This window comes from Elephas maximus, chromosome 4 (assembly GCF_024166365.1).
Source record: "Elephas maximus indicus isolate mEleMax1 chromosome 4, mEleMax1 primary haplotype, whole genome shotgun sequence".
NCBI lineage: Eukaryota > Metazoa > Chordata > Mammalia > Proboscidea > Elephantidae > Elephas > Elephas maximus.
In genome coordinates, this window is record NC_064822.1 from 74,642,222 (window position 1) to 74,659,718 (window position 17,497).

The 17,497-nt window shown below is 40.5% G+C and overlaps 1 protein-coding gene across 4 annotated transcripts in view; it reads left to right on the forward strand.

Moving 5' to 3' along the window:
* The first annotated feature begins 6,677 nt into the window (after positions 1 to 6,677).
* Positions 6,678 to 17,497, forward strand: part of DERA (deoxyribose-phosphate aldolase) — a 189,785-nt gene continuing 178,965 nt past the window's right edge. For all 4 annotated transcript variants that reach the window (XR_007517133.1, XR_007517134.1, XM_049882561.1 and 1 more), the window contains exon 1: positions 6,678 to 6,773. Coding sequence is in view for 2 of the 4 variants with exons in the window: in XM_049882561.1 (XP_049738518.1) it covers positions 6,743 to 6,773 (31 nt within the window). In the remaining 2 variants the exon portion in view is untranslated. The remainder of the gene's footprint in view (positions 6,774 to 17,497) is intronic.

Below are 17,497 nucleotides of genomic sequence, written 5' to 3' on the forward strand. Positions count from 1 at the left end.
GTGTTTTGCCCCATCTCCGTTGTTAACCACCCTAGGCCAAGCTGTCCTTGTTTTTCTCTTGGCTTATTGCACGGTGCCTTTTTTAATTTCTCCCTCTTACCCTTAATTCCCCCATCCATTCTCCATAGTTAAAAGGTAATTCCTTTGTATCTGAAGAGGTTAGGTGACTGCCTGTTTAAATCTTAGTAACTTGCTATTATACCTGCTCTTTACTGTGCTCTGTCCCTTGCTTTCCTCGTGACCTTTTTGTCTTCTCCCTTGCTGACACTGCTGTAGTCACACTGGCTTGCTTTCTGTCTCAAGGCCTATTCCCTTGCTATTTCTGCAACTTGGTCCATTCATCCTAAATGTTTGCATAGCTAACACTTTGTCGTGATTCTAGCCTCAAGCCCTTCCTCTGTCTCTTTATCACTCATTATTTTGCCCTATTATATTCATAGTTCTTAACACTATCTGAAATTGTTTTTCATCTTCCCATTGCCTAGAAAGGTGGCCATATGTGTAAATGTTCAAAAATTGTTGAAACAATTCCCTTAATTAGCACCAAATCATCAGACCAGGAAGACTGTTTCCCAGTTACCCCACATACAGCCGGTCGTCCTCTCCAATAAAGTCAGGAACCTTCACTTTATTCCTACTCAAAATCCTTGTCTTTCCAGTGAACTCAAATGCAACCTGAGCCTTGAGACCTGAGATCCAGTTACCTAGGGGGAGTCCAGCTTAGGTGACAACCTCATTTCCACCTACTTTCTGTTTCCCACTCTTTGGAGACTCCTTTCTATGTCCTAATGATCATCAGGTCATGGTAGCCCAAATCCCCACCTAATTTTAGTAATTTATCTCCTTATGAATCAATACATCTCAGTTTTAGTGTCATCCAGAGCTTTTTTCCAGGAGACCAGGTTTGAGTGGTTAATTTTCTTGAGAATATTTTTCATGTAAGTAAAATATGAATGTATTTTTTATGGCTGCAGAATGTCCTCATAAGGATGCACCATAGTTTATAATTACAGTTTATACTTTAGTTAACCAAATTCAGTGGAATTATTAATTTAGCTGCCATTTCTTTGAGACCAAGATATTCTTGTTTGTTTTTTTTTTTTTTGAGTGTGTGCTTTAGGTGAAATTTTACAGAGAAAATTAGTTTCTCATTCAACAATTTATACAGAAATTGTTTTATGACATTGTTTGCAATTCTTGCGATGTGTCAACACTCTCCCCTCCCACAATCTGATTCCCCATTTCCGTCCATATTTCCTGTTCCTTCCTGCCTTCTTGTCATTGCTTTTGGGCAGGTGTTGCCCTTTTTATCTTGTATACATGATTGAACTAAGCAGCACCTTCCTCAACATGTGTTATTTGTTTTATAGACTTGTCTAATCTTTGGCTGATTCCTCTTGGGTTACCATGTAAGTTACAGTGTGTGTTGATCTCTTACATTAGGGAGATACCTGAAAAAAAAAAAAATTGGAGCAAGAATATCCTGAGGTTGGAGGCTTAGCTTTTCTTTGCTTATTTATAGGAATACACTTTTTTTTTTTTTTTTTTTTAGTGGGACCTAGAAGCAATGACTTTAAGACCAATAGGGTCTCTGGAGAAATGAAGCAATTAACAAATTTACCTGTGGAAACCAGGCCTAAGTAGGCATCTAAATGATAGCTAACGAACAGTAATAATACTCCCAGTAACTTAATGAGGTAGGTATTGTTATCCTCATTTTATGGATGAGAAGCCTGAATTTCAGAGATGTTAAGTGACTTGTCTAATGAATTTGGCTTCAGTGAGATAGTGGGGAACAGTGAGTGAGTAGGCTGTAGGGTTATATTGCCTGGGTTTTAAGCTGTGCTCGAGCACTTACAGACTCTCTCTTTGAGCCTTGGTTTCTTCATCTGTAATGGGAGATAATAGTTCCCACATTGATATTTGGGGGAAATACTAAAGAATTGATATAAAGGGCTAAACTCAGGAAGCATCTAATATTAGCTAGTTTTTTTAATTATTCTATCAGCGATTCTCAAACCTTAGAATTTCATGGGCCAATAAATTAGAAAAAAGGTGAGGGGTAAGATAGAATTGCTTTTTATCTTGCCAAGTGAAGCCATTAAAAAAAAATCTACCATCACAGTCTTCATAAAAGAAAGGCCATTTTTAATGTGAAGTTGGTAGGGAAGAACATAGCCTCAATATGAATAGTCTCATAGTCTTTAAATTGAATAAACTTAGTTTCAAAAATATTCAATAGAACTCTTATTTTTCTTATTTTACCATAAACTAAGAATTAGATGTTCTCCTATAAGTCTCCTTCCTGTTCTAAAATATTTTTAGTCTGATATTCATACTCTCTAGTCCTGCTTCTACAGTTTTCCCCATTTTCCTAGACATATAGTTAACAATTGTCTGAATGGATGTTTACATGAGGAACCTGTGAATGTCACACTTAAAAATAATAGGATCGGAGAAGACAGTCAAATAAAACTGGATAGATAAAAAAGGGACTATAAGAAAAATAGCACAGACAGCAATATATAACCATTAATCTAACAAACATTCATAGCCGACTATGTGCCAGATACTCTACTAGATGAGGCATATAGCAAAGAACCAAACAGGAATGGTCCGTGCTGTTTGGAACTTAAAAATGTATTACTCTTATCTCACAGGCCAAGTATGTTCTTAGAAGCATCAAGATAAATGTGACATATTCCTAGTGCTTTAATTTTACTTGAAAAAGAAGGCAATTAGTAATCGATCTGGCACCTTAAAATTTATATTTTGAAATATTCATAAAAAGGAATAGTTACAAAATTTGCATTTAAAAATATTATATTCACCATATAAAATATACCACATTTTAATGCAAATAACATGCACCTTATGGTTTTGTTTACTGGCCATGACCTTGCCCCACCACCCAAAAGGCACTCTCACAAGTGCCTCCATACCAATCCTCTTCCTCACGTTGCTGTAAAAAAATGAGCATAGCATGCTTGCAAAAATACCTTGCGGGGGGCGGGGAGGGGCAGCCAGCAGCCAGCAAACAAACACAGAAGGCTGCTATTATTTGTGTAAAAATACAGTAATAAAATACTTTAAAGACAGTTTTACTCTTGTAAGGGCCATTTCGGGCTATGGCTTGGGTGGCACGCATACTAGTTTACTCTCCACCGCCACTAGGTTGGTGGGTGGTTTACTGCTTTTAGCTTGGGGGAACTTAAGTGTACAGATTCCAGGGTTCTAGAAATTCTGATTTAGTAAAGCTAGGGTGGAGCCTAGACGTTGGATTCAGGAAAAGCTCTTGCGTGATTCCGTGTAGATCTTTCTTTGGAGGTCTTGCCTTAAGAATACTTAATATGTTTCAGAAGGCAATAGATTTAACAAAGATCTTCACAAAGCGAAACTTGGGAAATTTTTTTTCATGAAGAGAAGTTCATTGTTTGCATTCTATCTCCACTGGTTTTCTGAATGCTGCCGATTTAACATACTTTCTTAATTCTAGAGATTAATTCCAGATAAATACTGTGCAATGAGTTAATTTTAGAAAAAAGTCCTTGAGAGATTCTTTTCAGATGTATTGCTAAAAAGTTTGCCTTAGGAGGCTGCCCTGATTCTGATTTTTGAGAATACAAAATTGTTGTTCATCTGTGCCATCCAGTCTATTCTGACTCACAGCAACCCTACAAGAAAGAGTAGAACTGCCCTATGGGATTTCCTTGGCTGTAATCTTTACAGGAGGAGGTCACCAGATCTTTTCTCCTGAAGAATAGTGGTGAGTTTGAATTGCTGTCCTTTCAGTTAGCAGCCCAGTGCTTAACCGTTGTGCCACTGGGGCTCCTGATATAAAACTAAAAAAATATAAAACTATGTATAGCTAAATTAGGATCTCCCAATTTTTTTTTTAACTTAAGTTATAAGTGAATGCATGATGAATGGCTTAGTATCTGGCTTGGAATTGTATTCTTATCGCAAAATAGAATTCTATTTTTTAAATCTTGTAGGGATGCTAATACTGCCATCCAAAGGCCACCAGGAACACACCTGTAGTTGAACAAAGTTGGGTTTATTGACTTATTGCCACAAGGGAGAACACTTCCATTGGGGAATCATGAGGTATCCCGGTAAAAGGGTGTTAGGAATGACTTACAGAAATTGGGCTTGTGTTTGGTGACTTGGGGAAAAGTCAAAGAAGTAGGAGCCTTGCTGCAAGAAGTAGAACTCTGCTGCATAGGGTTTTCAATGGCTGATGTTTTTGGAAATAGATTGCCAAGCCTTTCTTCCAAGGCACTTTGGGTAGACTTGAACCTCTTTTCGGTTAGCAGCTGAGCTCTTTAAAATATAATTCTTATCTAAAACATAAGAAGAATATAGAGAGGCTAAAACTGACTGATAAGGAAGTGGCAGTCACCACTAGGACGGGGGCTGTTTGGTCATTTTTTTGTGGCTGGGACAATGCTCATGTTTTTTTGGTATGTGTTTAGACATGATTATGAGTACCATAGTCTTGTTTTTGTTGATTTATCATGGTTACAGTGGCCTTATCTGGCTCTGATGTTCTGTGAAATTGTTTATGTTGAACTGGAAACACCATGGCCTAGCTGTGAATGCATGCTGGCTCTAGGCTTGCAAGGGCTGCTTTTCTGTTTCTCGGGATTAAAATAAAAACAAAGATAAAACACTGTTATATGTATAAATAGGATCTAGACACATCCAAAATATTTAGCAGTAGCTATTTGTGGACAAGGAGTCTCTGGGTGGCACAAAATGGTTAAACACTCGGCTGCTAACCAAAAGGTTGATGGTTAGAGTCTACCCGGAGGTGCCTTCGAAGAAAAACCTGGCGCTTTAATTGTGAAAAATTAGCCACTGAAAACCATATGGAGCACAGTTCTACACGTGGGGTCTCCATAAGTTGGAATTGACTTGATGGCAACTGGTTTTTTTGTTATTGTTGTTCTGTTTTCTTATGTGTGGACAAGGCTGAGAGGCAGCTGTGTGTAGTGGAATAAGACTGGAAATACTTTTTTCCTATTTAGCACCGTAATTTCTGTGTGAACCTGACAATAAGATTAACAGCTTCTACTTATTGAGTATCTACTATGTGCCATTCCATGCACTAGGTGTTTTATACACATAGGCAAATGTATTATGATCATTCTCATTTTCCACAGAAGCAGACAATAAGTAATGTTCCCAGGACCACGTAATTATTTAGTGAAGGAGCTGGTATATTAAGTTGTCTGACTCATTTGGAGCCCTCCACCCAGTGGTGCCTTGGAAAAAACCCTGGTGATGTACCTCTGAAAAACCAGCCTTTGAAAATCCAATGGAGCACAGTTCTACTCTGACACACGAGATTGCCATGACTCTGGGTTGACCCAACAGCATTTGGTAATGTTTTCACTACAGCAGGATGCCACTCTATTCATAGCTTTACTGTTTGTACCAATGGAGATATAATACATATCTGGAGGGTTGTTTTGAGGCTTAAATGCTACCATACGTGTGAAAGCACCTAGCACAGTAACTGGCTCATGGTAGAGTAGCCGTAATTCATACTTTGTTTTCTTTTGGCAGAGCAGAAGTGCCTCGAATTGTGAGTACAAACGAGGGACATGTAGCCTATGTTGAGGCTGTAGAGTGACTCCAGATGATTTTATTAACCTGGGGACAGAGAAATCAGGCTGAAGAAAATCTTAGCATCATACAATCATAGCATTTTAGAGATCTAAGAAATTGTCATGGTCATCTGTTACAGATGAGGAAAATAAAATGCAGCTGACTTGCCTGGTATCACACACTTTATGACTGTTGTTGTAGGCCGTGGCATCAATTCTGACTCATGGTGACTCTATAAGACAGAGCTGTCCTATAGTAGAACTGCCCCAGAGGGTTTTCTAGCCTGTAATCTTTATGGGAGCAGATCACCAGGTCTTTTTGCCAGCAGAGCAGCTCGTGGGTTCAAACAGCTGACCTTTCAGTTAGCAGCCAAAGGCCAGCATCCCAGCTCTTAACCATGGTGCCACCCCCATTGCTGTCAGTTGAATTCCAACTCATAAAGACTCTATATGACAGAGTAGAACTGCCCCATAGGGTTTCCAAGGCTGTAAGTCTTTATAGAAGCAGACTGGCACATTTTTCTCCTGTGGAGCAGCTGGTGGGTTCCAATCCCAAACCTTTTGGTTAGCAGGCCAGCACTTAACCTCCGCACGGCCATGCTCCTTAATTACTGTCATGGCTAGGGTGAAAACCAGGTCTTCTCCCTGCTGCTAGGTCCTTACGTTTTTCAGTCACTTAGCTGCTTCTGTTAAACGTTTCTCTTGAAATCCAGATTAAAAGTCCCAGTTGTGTGTCCTGCAGGGCCCTTCAGATTGCTCATTATTTGCATTTACATTTCAGGATGGATCTGCTCCCCTCTTGTTACCTAATTTTATGGTTAAGAGTTTCTAGGAATATTGTTATTCAACACTTTTGACAATTACTTTAAAAACAGGTTTCAGTAGCATTATTTCCGGCGGTAGTGCTCCAGCTCCTCACTTCCTGGTAAGGTGGCAGAGCAGTGGTAGTAAGATTCGCAGAGCAGTTGGCTTGGGGTCGCAACCACGTGGCCGATGCCCAGGGCTCCGCCCCCAGAGGGGACGAGGGGCGGGGCGCGCGCCCTGCGCTGTGGGCGGGCAGGAAGGCGGAAGAGCTGGGCGGGGAGTGAGTCGGCCGCCGAGGGTGTCAGAGTCCTGCTGCCGCCTGCGCCATGTCTGCGCGTAACCCGGGCACGGAGTTCGGTAAGGGGCCCACGGGTCGCCCCCTCTCCCCCCATCGTTTCCCGTACGTCCTGCCTCCAGCTCCTTGCTCTGTTCGGGAGTAGCGAGGAGCTTGCCTCCACCCAGAGCTTGAGCCGGTGTTTGGGAGCGAGCGCCCCGCGCAGCCCCCTGGCCCTGGATACTCGAGGGGATCTGGCCGGGGCGGAAACTAGTAGCGCCGAGTCCGCGCCGAGCCTAAGCAAAGGCGAAGGAGGGAGACCGAACTCTTGGGGCACATTGACGCCGTCGGCCTTAGAACGCGTCTTATTTTTAATAAGCTAAGAAACCGGAGAGGATTTGATTTCCATCTTCTGTCTCATCCTGTCACCTTCTAGCTCCCTGGTTGCAAAAAACCCTAAACAGCAAAAACAGATAAAAACCTTCCTTTCCCCCTCTTAATAGAATCCCCTTACGATTTAATGCGGATTCCCATAGGTAATTTTTAACAGACCTGTATCTCAAAGTGTCCGCGCTAGTGGAAAAGTTGTCAGGTCTCTGTACCAAAAGTGCAACTTACTGAAAATTCTGTATGATTTTGTGTGTACAAGAATTTGTGAAAGTTCCTGTAATTATTTCACCGTTTATCATCTTATTGATATTAGTCAAATGCTCTGAAGGTAAGAGAACTTAGTTTGGATTTCCTAAAACGTGAAATATTTGTATTTCAAACAGCGAAACCATGATCGAGACAAAGTTAAGGATCTCCAAAACCTTGCATGTTTTTGTTTTCCGTTTCTTCAACTTCTTAGCTGTGTGACTTTGGGCAAATTACTTAATCGTCCTGAGTTTCAGCTTTTTCAGCTGTAAAATGGTTATAATAGTAGTACGTACCTGGTAAGGTGGTTTGGGGATTCAATGAGAGCATGCATGTCATGTAAAGTGCTTGATATATTGTGGGTATCTACAGGCATACCTCTGCGATATTGTAGGTTCGATTCCAGACGACTGCAATAAAGCGAGTCACAGGAATGATTTGGTTTCCTAGTGCGTATAAAAGTTATGTTTACACTATACTGTAGCTTATTAAGTGTAGTAGCATTATGTGTAAAAAAACAGTGTACATACTTTAATTAAAAAATATTGCTAAGACATGCTAACTGTCATCTGAGCCTTCAGGGAGTTATAATCTTTTTGGTGACGGAGGGTCTTGCCTTGATGTTGATGGCTGCTGACTGATGAGGGTGGTGGTTGCTGAAGATTGGGGTGGCTGTGGCATTTTCTTAAGACTGCAATGAAGCTTGCCACATCGATTGACTGTTCCTTTCCCTAAAGATTTCCCTGTAGCATGTGATGCTGTTTGATCACATTTTACCCAGAGTAGAACTTCTTTCAGAATTGGAGTCAGCCCTGTCCAACTGTGCATCTGCTTTATCACCTAACTTTGTCTAATACACTAAATCATTTGTTGTCATTTTAACAATATTCACAGCATCTTCACCAGTAGTAGATTCCGTTTCAAGAAACCACTTTCTTTGCTCACCCATAAGAAGCAGCTCTTCATCAGTTAAAGTTTTATCATGAGATGGCAGTAATTTAGTCACATCTTCAGGCTCCATTTCTAAGTATAAATCTTGTTATTTCCACCACATCTGCAGTTACCTCCTCCAGTAAAACCTTGAACCCCTCAAAGTCATTCATCCATGAGGGTTGGAATCAGCTTCTTACAAACTCCTGTTAATGCTGATATTTTACCTCCTCTCATGAATCACGAATGTTCTTAATGGCATCTAGCATGGTGAATCCTTTCCAGAAGGTTTTCAATTTTCTTTGCCCACATTTATCAGAGGAATCACTATGTATGGCAGATCTAGCCATATGAAAGGTATTTCTTAAATAATAAGACTTGAAAGTCAAAATTACTCCTTAATCTCTGGGCTGCAGAATGGATGTTGTATTGTTGTTAGGTGCCCTTGAGTAGGTTTCTGACTCCGCGATCCTATGTACAACAGAATGAAACACTGCCCTGTCCTGTGCCATCCTCATAGTCATTGTTATGCTTGAGCCCATTGTTGCAGCCAGTGTGTCCATCTCTTCGAAGGTCTTCCTCTTTTTTGTTGACCCTCTGCTTTACCAAGCATGATGTCCTTCTCCAGGGACTGGTCCCTCCTGATAACATGTCCACAGTGTATGAAATGAAGTCCTATGATCCCTGCTTCTAATGAGCATTCTGGCTGTACTTCTTCCAAGACAGATTGTTCATCCTTCTGGCAGTCCGTGGTGTATTCAGTATTCTTTACTGACACCATAATTCAAAGGCATCAGTTCTTCACTGGTTTTCCTTATTCACTGTCCAGCTTTCACATGCATATGAATTGATTGAAAACACCATGGCTTGGGTCAGGTGCACCTTAGTCCTTCAAGTGACATATTTGCTTTTTAACACTTTAAGGAGGTCTTTTGCAGATTTGCCCAATGCAATGCATCTTTTGATTTCTTGACTGCTCCTTCCATGGGAAGGATCCATGTAAAATGAAATCCTTGACAGCTTCAATCTTTTCTCTGTTTATTATGATGTTGCTTATTGGTCCAGCTGTCAGGATTTTTGTTATATTTATGTTGAGGTGTAATCCATACTGAAGGCTGTGGTCTTTGATCTTCATCAGTAAAGATCTCCTCAATTTCAGCAAGCGCTGTTGTGTCATCTGTGTAATGCAGGTTGTTAATGAATCTTTCTCCAATCCCGATGCCCCGTTCTTCTTCATATAGTCCAGCTTCTCAGATTACTTGTTCAGCATACAGACTGAATAAATATGGCGAAAGGATACGACTCTGACAAACACCTTTCTTGACTTTAAACCATGCAGTATCCCCTCGTTCTGTTTGAACAGCTCCCTCTTGGTCTATGCACAGGCTCCTCATAAGCATAAACTAAGTGTTCTGGAATTCCCATTCTTTCCAATGTTATCCATAATTTGTTATGATCCACAGAGTCAAGTGTCTTTGCATAGTCAGAATACAGGTAAACATCTTTCTGGTATTCTCTGCTTTAAGCCATGATCCATCTGACATCAGCAGTGATATCCTTGATGTTGTGTTAGCAGGCATGGAAACAACATTAATCTTCTTGTACACCTCCATCAGAGCTCTTGGGTGATCAGGTGGATATTCAATGAGCAGTAATATTTTGAAAGGAATCTTTTTTTCTGAGAGTTAAGTCTCAACAGCGGCCTTAGAACCATGTTGTAAACAGATGTGCTTTCTCATCTAGGCTTTGTTGTTCCATTTGTAGAGCCTGGGCAGAGTAGATTTAACATAATTCTTAAGGGCCGTAAGATTCTTGGAAGGGTAAATAAGCATTGGCTTCAACTTAAAGTCACTAGCTGCATTTACCCCTAAGAAGAGAGTCAGCCTGTTCTTTGGAGCTTTGAAGTCGGGCATTGACTTCTCTGGCTCTTAAAGCCCTAGATGACATCTTCCAGTGTGAGGCTGCCTTGTCTACATGGAAAATCTGCTGTTGAGTGTGGCCTCCTTCAGTTATCTCAGCCGGATCTCCTGGGTGACTTGCTGCCCTTCTGCAGCAGCACCTGCTGCTTCGCCTAGCACTTCTGTGTCGCGAAGACGGCTTCTTTCCTTAAACCTCTTGAACCAACCTCTGCTAGCTTCACATTTTTTCTTCTGCAGCCTCTTCACCTCTCTCAGCCTTCATAGAATTGAAGAGAGTTAGGGCCTTACTCTGGATTAGGTTTTGGCTTAAGGGACTGTTGTGGCAGGTTTGATCTTCTGTCTAGACCAGGACAACTTTCTCCATGTCAGCAATAAGGCGGTTTTGCTTTCTTACCATTCATGTGTTCACTGGAGTAGCACTTTTCATATCCTTCAAGATCTTTTCCTTTGCATTCACAACTTGGCTAACTGTTTGGCACAAGAGCCCTAGCTTTCAGCCTCTCTTGGCTTTTGACATGCCTTCCTCACTAAGCTTAATCATTTCTAGCTTTTGATTTAAAGTGAGAGATGTGCGACTCTTGCTTTAGGTAGAACACTTAGAGGCTGTTTTAGGGTTATTAAATGGCCTAGGTTCAATATTGTTGTGTCTCAGGGAATAGCAAGGCCCAAGGAGAGGGAGAGAGATGAGTGAATGGCCAGTCTGTGGAGCAGTCAGAACATACAACATTTATTGATTGAGTTTGCCATCTTCTAAAGGCATGGTTCATGGGACCCCGGAACAGTTGCAATAGTAACGTCAAAGATCGCTGATCACAGATCACAGTAACAAATATAATAACATTGAAAAAGTTGAAAATTATTGCGAGAACTAGCAAAATGTGACACAGAGACACAAAGTGAGTGAGTGCATGCTGTTAGAGAAACCTTCAATTTGTAAAAGACACGATATCTGCAAAGTGCAATAAAATGAAGCACAGTAAAACAAAGTATGCCCGTACAAATGGTTTGTGCTTAACTACTAACCAAATGGTTGGTAGTTCACACTCACCCAGTGCACTGCGGAGGAAAGGCCTGGCAGTCTGCTTCCTTAAAGATCACAGACAAAACCCTATGGAGCAATTCTCCTTTTTTTTTTTTTAATTTATTGTACTTTAAGTGAAAGTTTACAGATCATGTCAGTGTCTCATACAAAAATACATATGCACCTTGCTATATAATCTCTCCCCCTAATGAGACAGCACACCTTCTCTCCACCCTCTATTTCCGTGTCCATTCAGCCAGCTTCTATCCCCCTCCACCTTCTTATCTCCCCTCCAGACAGGAGCTGCACACATAGTCTCATGTGCCTACCTGATCCAAGAAGCCCACTCCTCACTGGTATCATTTTCTATCCTATAGCTCAGTCCACTTCCTGTCTGAAGAGTTGGCTTTGGGCATGGTTCCTGTCTTTGGCTAACAGAAGGTCTGGGAACCATGACCTCCGGGGTCCTGCTAGTCTCAGTCAGACCATTAAGTCTCGTCTTTTTATGAGAATTTGAGGTCTGCATCCCGCTGCTCTTCTGCTCCCTCAGGGATTCTCTGTTGTGTTCCCTGTCAGGGCAGTTGTAGGTTGTAGCCGGGTACCGTCTAGTTTTTCTGGTCTCAGGCTGATGTAGTCTCTGGTTTATGTGGCCCTTTCTGTCTCTTGGGCTCATAATTACCTTGTGTCTTTGGTGCTCTTCATTCTGCTTTCCTCCAGGTGGGTTGAGACCAATTGATGCATCTTAGATGGCCACTTGCTAGCGTTTAAGACCCCAGACGCCGCTCTCCAAACTGGGGTACAGAATATTTTCTTAATAGATTTTATTATGCCAGTTGATTTAGATGTCCCCTGAAAACCCCCGCCCCTGCCATGCTGGCCTTCGAAGCATTCAGCTTATTCAGGAAACTTCTTTGCTTTTGGTTTAGTCCAGTTGTACTGACCTCTCCTGTATTGTGTGTTGTCTTTGCCTTCACCTAAAGTAGTTCTTATCTACTGTCTAATTAGTGAAAGGAAACCCTGGTAGCATAGTGGTTAAGAGCTACGGCTGCTATCCAAAAAGGTCAGCACTTCTAATCCACCAGGTGCTCCTTGGAAACCGAATGGGGCAGTTCTACTCTGTCTTATAAGGTCACTATGAGTCAGAATCGACTCCACGGCAACAGGTTAATTAGTGAAAACCCCTCTCCCTCCCTCCCTCCCTCCCGACTCGTAACCATCAAAGAATATTTTCTTCTCTGTTTAAACTATTTTTTGAGTTCTTATAATAGTAGTCTCAATTCTGCTTCGTAACACGTGAAGACACCATGAAAGGAAGGCGACAGTTTTGTTTGTTTTTTTTTACGTGAGGGTTCAGTAAATGTTGTTAGTTGCCATCTAGTTGATTCAGACTCAGGGCAACCCCATGTGTGCAGAGTAGAACTGCCTCATAGGGTTTTCCAGGCTGTGACCTTTTGGAAGCAGATTGCCAGTATGTCTTCTCAGGCACCTCTGGTTGGGTTTGAACTGCCAAACTTTCAGCCGGTAGTTGAGAGCTTAACTGCGCCATTTGTGCCGTCCAGGGACTCTTTGTTCAATTAGTGTTACTATATAGAGGTTTGAGGAGCTAATTTTGAGAATCACCTATAAGGTACTGTATTTGTTATCTTTAAAAGTGACTGTTCTAATTTTGCAATCTTGACTTCAGGAGGTGTTCAGAAATTTTTGTTGAATAGCAAACTCTGTTCTGTCTTAATAAATACAACTGATTACCTCACCAAGTTGAAACTATTTTAGTCACTGCCTATGTAGAGACTGATTTTAAACTCGAGTTCTGTTTCTGGAATGTGGACTTTGCAATAAAGGAGTATTGCCTATATTAGAAGATCCTGAAGATGGTGTGTCTGGAATAGGGATGGGCTGGAGTGTCCTACTCATTTTGGTATCCCCAGGATGTGGCTTTTGACTTTGTACAGCCACATAATTTTTCCAAAACTTGTGTTTATTTTCTTTTCAAGAAATACAATTAAACTATTTTCGCTTTTTTAATTTGCAAGGATTAGAATCACTCTGATTTGTTGAAAAGTAACAGTACAGACAAAAACAATTAGTATGTAGAATAATAGTAAATGATTTTTATGCATCTATTTAAATGATCATAGCTTTGTTTTTATTATTCGTTTAAATAAAAGAAGGTGTATTTCAAGGGTGTTTCTTCATCAGTTGTATTAATTATGCAAATATTTTTTAAAATCCAGGTAGAAGTTTAGCCTAAAATGCTAAACCAAGTTATTGAAATTATCATGTACTAGGAAAATCATCATTTAGTATTCATTAACGTGGTAGATTAGTTGATGGTTTTTAGTTTTCTAATTGAAAGTATTTTTAATAAACACTGTAACTTCTTCCTTTAAAGAAACTAATTTTTTGTCCCTTTGCTTATTAAAAAAAAAAACCACTGCTGTCGAGTCGATTCCGACTCATATTACAAAAGGGATTTATGTTTATGGGAGAAGTTTTAGATGATAGTTAACACAGAATCGACTATGAAATTATTAATAATTCTATCACTGTTATTTATATTTTGGTCCATAGTTTTTCTAATTAATAGACTTTTTTTTTTTTTTTAATAAATTGAGTTCAGTTGAAGCTGAACCTAATGCTTTTGATAAAAGCCCTTCAAGGAAAACATCTTCCTTCAAGGAAAAGACTGTTTCAGCATGGCATGTGGATGGGGAAAGATATTACAACTTAAGGAACAAACCCTCTGACTTTTTAAGGTTAATTTTCATATCACTGTTCAGTGCTCTTCTGCTCAAGGTGTTTTCTCCTTAAAACATGCATATCTGATTTTCTCCAACTCGTACCTAAAGCTAAAAACCTCCTTGTTTTTCTTTAGGAAATATTTGCCCCAAGTGGATAGGGGATGACTGTGTTCCTATAGAGAGAAAGCTGGACCAGTTTAGAGTCAGAAGGAAAAAAAAAAGCTACGTCTGTCCTACTGTGGAATAGTTTTTGCCTCCGGGAAGGCCACTTGGTTTCTTAAAACTGGGCTATGCCTTTACCAGTTGCACTTGAGTTGATTCTGCGTCTTGAAGACCCCATGTGTATTAGAGTAAACTGTGCTCCACAGGGTTTTCGGTGGCTGATTTTTTAGGGAGTAGATCACCAGACTTTTCTTTCGAGGGGCCTCTGGATGTTCTCCAACCTCCAACCTTTGCCTTACAGCTGTTTACACTAGCCAGGGACTCCTAAACTAGAACAGGTATATTCAAAGTATGGTCTCTGGAATGGCAGCATCTTCTTTACCTAGGAACTTGTTACAAATGCAGATTCTAAGGCCCCAACCCAGACCTACTTAATTGGAAGCTCTGGGGGCGGGGCCCAGGAACATGCATTTTAACAACCCCTCAGGTGATTCTGAAGCAGACCCAAGTTTGAGAACCACTGGTCTAATGATCTCATTGAGGTCCTGTGGAGCACTGTTCCAGGTTCTATTAAAATGGACTATTTCTTTTCTCTGTTGTCAGTGAGTCATCTTAACTCTTGGCTAAGCTATAGGTGGCACCCAGAACGTGATCTTTCTTTTGTTCACCGATGTATCCCAGGAATCTAGAATAGTGTCTGGGACAAAGAAGGCCTTCAAAAGTGTCTGTTGAGTGAACAATCAGCTTACCACCTGCTTGGGGGATTGGGGCATCTACCTGGTCCCCCGTGCATGAGCAGGTGCTGTGAAACACTGTACCTTTCTCCTCTTTTCTTAATATTATTAAAATTCAATTTTGTTACCTCTATTTTTAAAGATATCTCAAGAGACTTATGAAGGATGACAACAGTGTGACTTCCCTTTGAATGTCATTATCTTTGCAGGCATCTGGGAAACGTGGGTGTTGTACTAGGTGATCTTTAAGTATCTTTCTGCTCTACAATGGCATCTGCCTGTATATCTGTAAGCTCTTATGTACGAAAAGAAATTTCAAAGTTATCTGAAAGACAACAGAAAAAAGTAGTTGAAAACTGATTTTTAATGGGGAGGAGATAGGCACAAATCTGTGAATTTCTGTAATGCATTAACAAGAGATTGTTTTAGACGTACATCCATGATTGGAATCATCAGTGACCATTATTACTTAGGAACGTAGACACTTTTGCTCTGTAGAGGTGCTTTATGTAACCCAAGTCAGAACAAACGGGAAAGGGCAGCTTACTTGTTTAAAACATGGGTCAAGGAGATCAACTCTGGCTAGTTGCCAAACCAAGAACCATGATGAGATTGTGTTTTCACCCAATGATTAGTTTTTGAGTATCCATTGTGTGCTAGGTAGTATTGCTCTAGTCTCTGAGGATACAAGATAGCCAAGGATGGTTCCTCCTGCATAGAGCTCAATCTGCATACTTCGGTAGCTATACATTTTTTAAATTTTTTAAAAACTTTGAAACAATCTCAAGCATTTAGAAAAATTCCAAGCGCAGTACAAAGAACTTTTTTTTTCCTCTGAACTGTTTGAGTAAATGGTAACTGACATGATGTCCCACCTCCCCTGGATGTATTAGTATTTCCTACATACAAAGACATTTCTCTCCATAACTACAACACAGCCATCAAAATAAGGGCATTACCGTTAATACCTTAATACCATGTAATCCTCAGATGCCATTCAAGTTTAGCCAGTTGTCCAAATAATGTCCTTTATTTCAATAGGATTGAGTTCAGAATTATACATTGCCTTTAGTTGTCACATCTCTTTAGTCGTCTTCAGGCTGGAAGAATTTTGTACAGTCATTCCTTGACTGGAAGTATCTTTACACTTTTGAAACATGCAGACCAGTTATTTTGTAGAATGTCCCTCAGTTTGTGTTTGCTAATGTGTTCTCATGATTAGATTGAGGTTATGCATCTTTAATTTTTGTTTATCTTTAATAGGGATATCACAGAAACGAAGCTGTCTCTCTCATTATGTTCTATCAGGGGCACACAATTTTGATTTGTCTCATTATTGTTGGTGTTCATTTTGTTCACTGGATTAAGGTGGTGTCTGCCAGCCTTCTCCACTGTAAAGTTAATTTCTAACGCTTGTAATTAGTATGTATTTTGTTGGAGGTACTTAGAAATAAACATTTAAGTATCTTGTTCCTTTACAAACTTTCAAATTACTTATTAGTATGTATTTGAGGTTTCCTGTTTTCTCAATGGATTATAGTCATTACTGCTATTGTTTAATATTCAAATTATTTAAAATTTTGCTAATGGGAGTCCTTTCAAGCTGCCTTCTCTGTCTTTTTTGACATGTTCCATTATTCTTTAAACACTTCCTTACTTTCTGGCTCAACAGAATGTTACAGGCTTATCTTATACTTTCCCTGCTCTAGTACTGGAATGAATCATTTCTCTAAGGAGCATTCTTTTCAGTGGATTATGGTATTCAGAACCAAGATTTGACATTAGGTGTGCTCATGGCAACTGTGGTGTCTCTGTTCCCAAGCTCTCTCACTTGGCAGAGCTGAAAAATGTATGTACTGAACATACACATACCCCCCCACCATTTATGTCTATGTATGCATGTATCTCTTCTCTATATATGAGAATTACGAAGTCACACTGATATACCTCCAGTTCCAGTCTAAAACTACAGAATCTATTGCAGTTTTCTCCCTTTTCATTTTTGAAACAGTCTCCCTGCCAGGTTTCACATCTCCCTCCTCTTGTTGACATTCTTCTCAATTTTCTTGGATTCGGAACTGGGCAGCCCTCCTGTGAGGTCACCGTCTTCACCCTGCTTGGGCTCAGTTCCCTCTGTCCATAGGTTTATTCCCTTCACCCTAATAGTAGGTCTGTGCCATTGTTCCTCCATGTAGATACCCTTCTTATTCTGCTTGTGTTTTGACTCCTTATGTCTGCCTGTCCCTTTGTCCAGATATCATTCTTCTTATGATTGGACTCTGATGCCAGATCTGGGCTACTTTAATGCATGGGCACTCTCCTCATCTGTTTGGGTTCCCATACCTTACCTCACTTTGGGCCTTGGTGGCTCCCCTCTCCTAACCCAGCTCAAACACCTACTTTGCTTGACTCCTCCTTTACCCCCCCGCCCCCATAGTTTAGGACAATTGTTCAGGAAAACAAGGGGAAAGGGACCAGAATAAATTTTTTAAATTTTATTTTTATATGTTATAAATTATAGAGCCCTGGTGGCATAGTGGTTAAGAGCTTGGCTGCTGACCAAAAAGGTTGGCAGTTCGAATCCACCGTCTGTTCCTTGAGAACCCTATGGGGCATTTCTACTCTGTCCTGTAGGGTCGCTATGATTTGGAATCGACTCAGTGG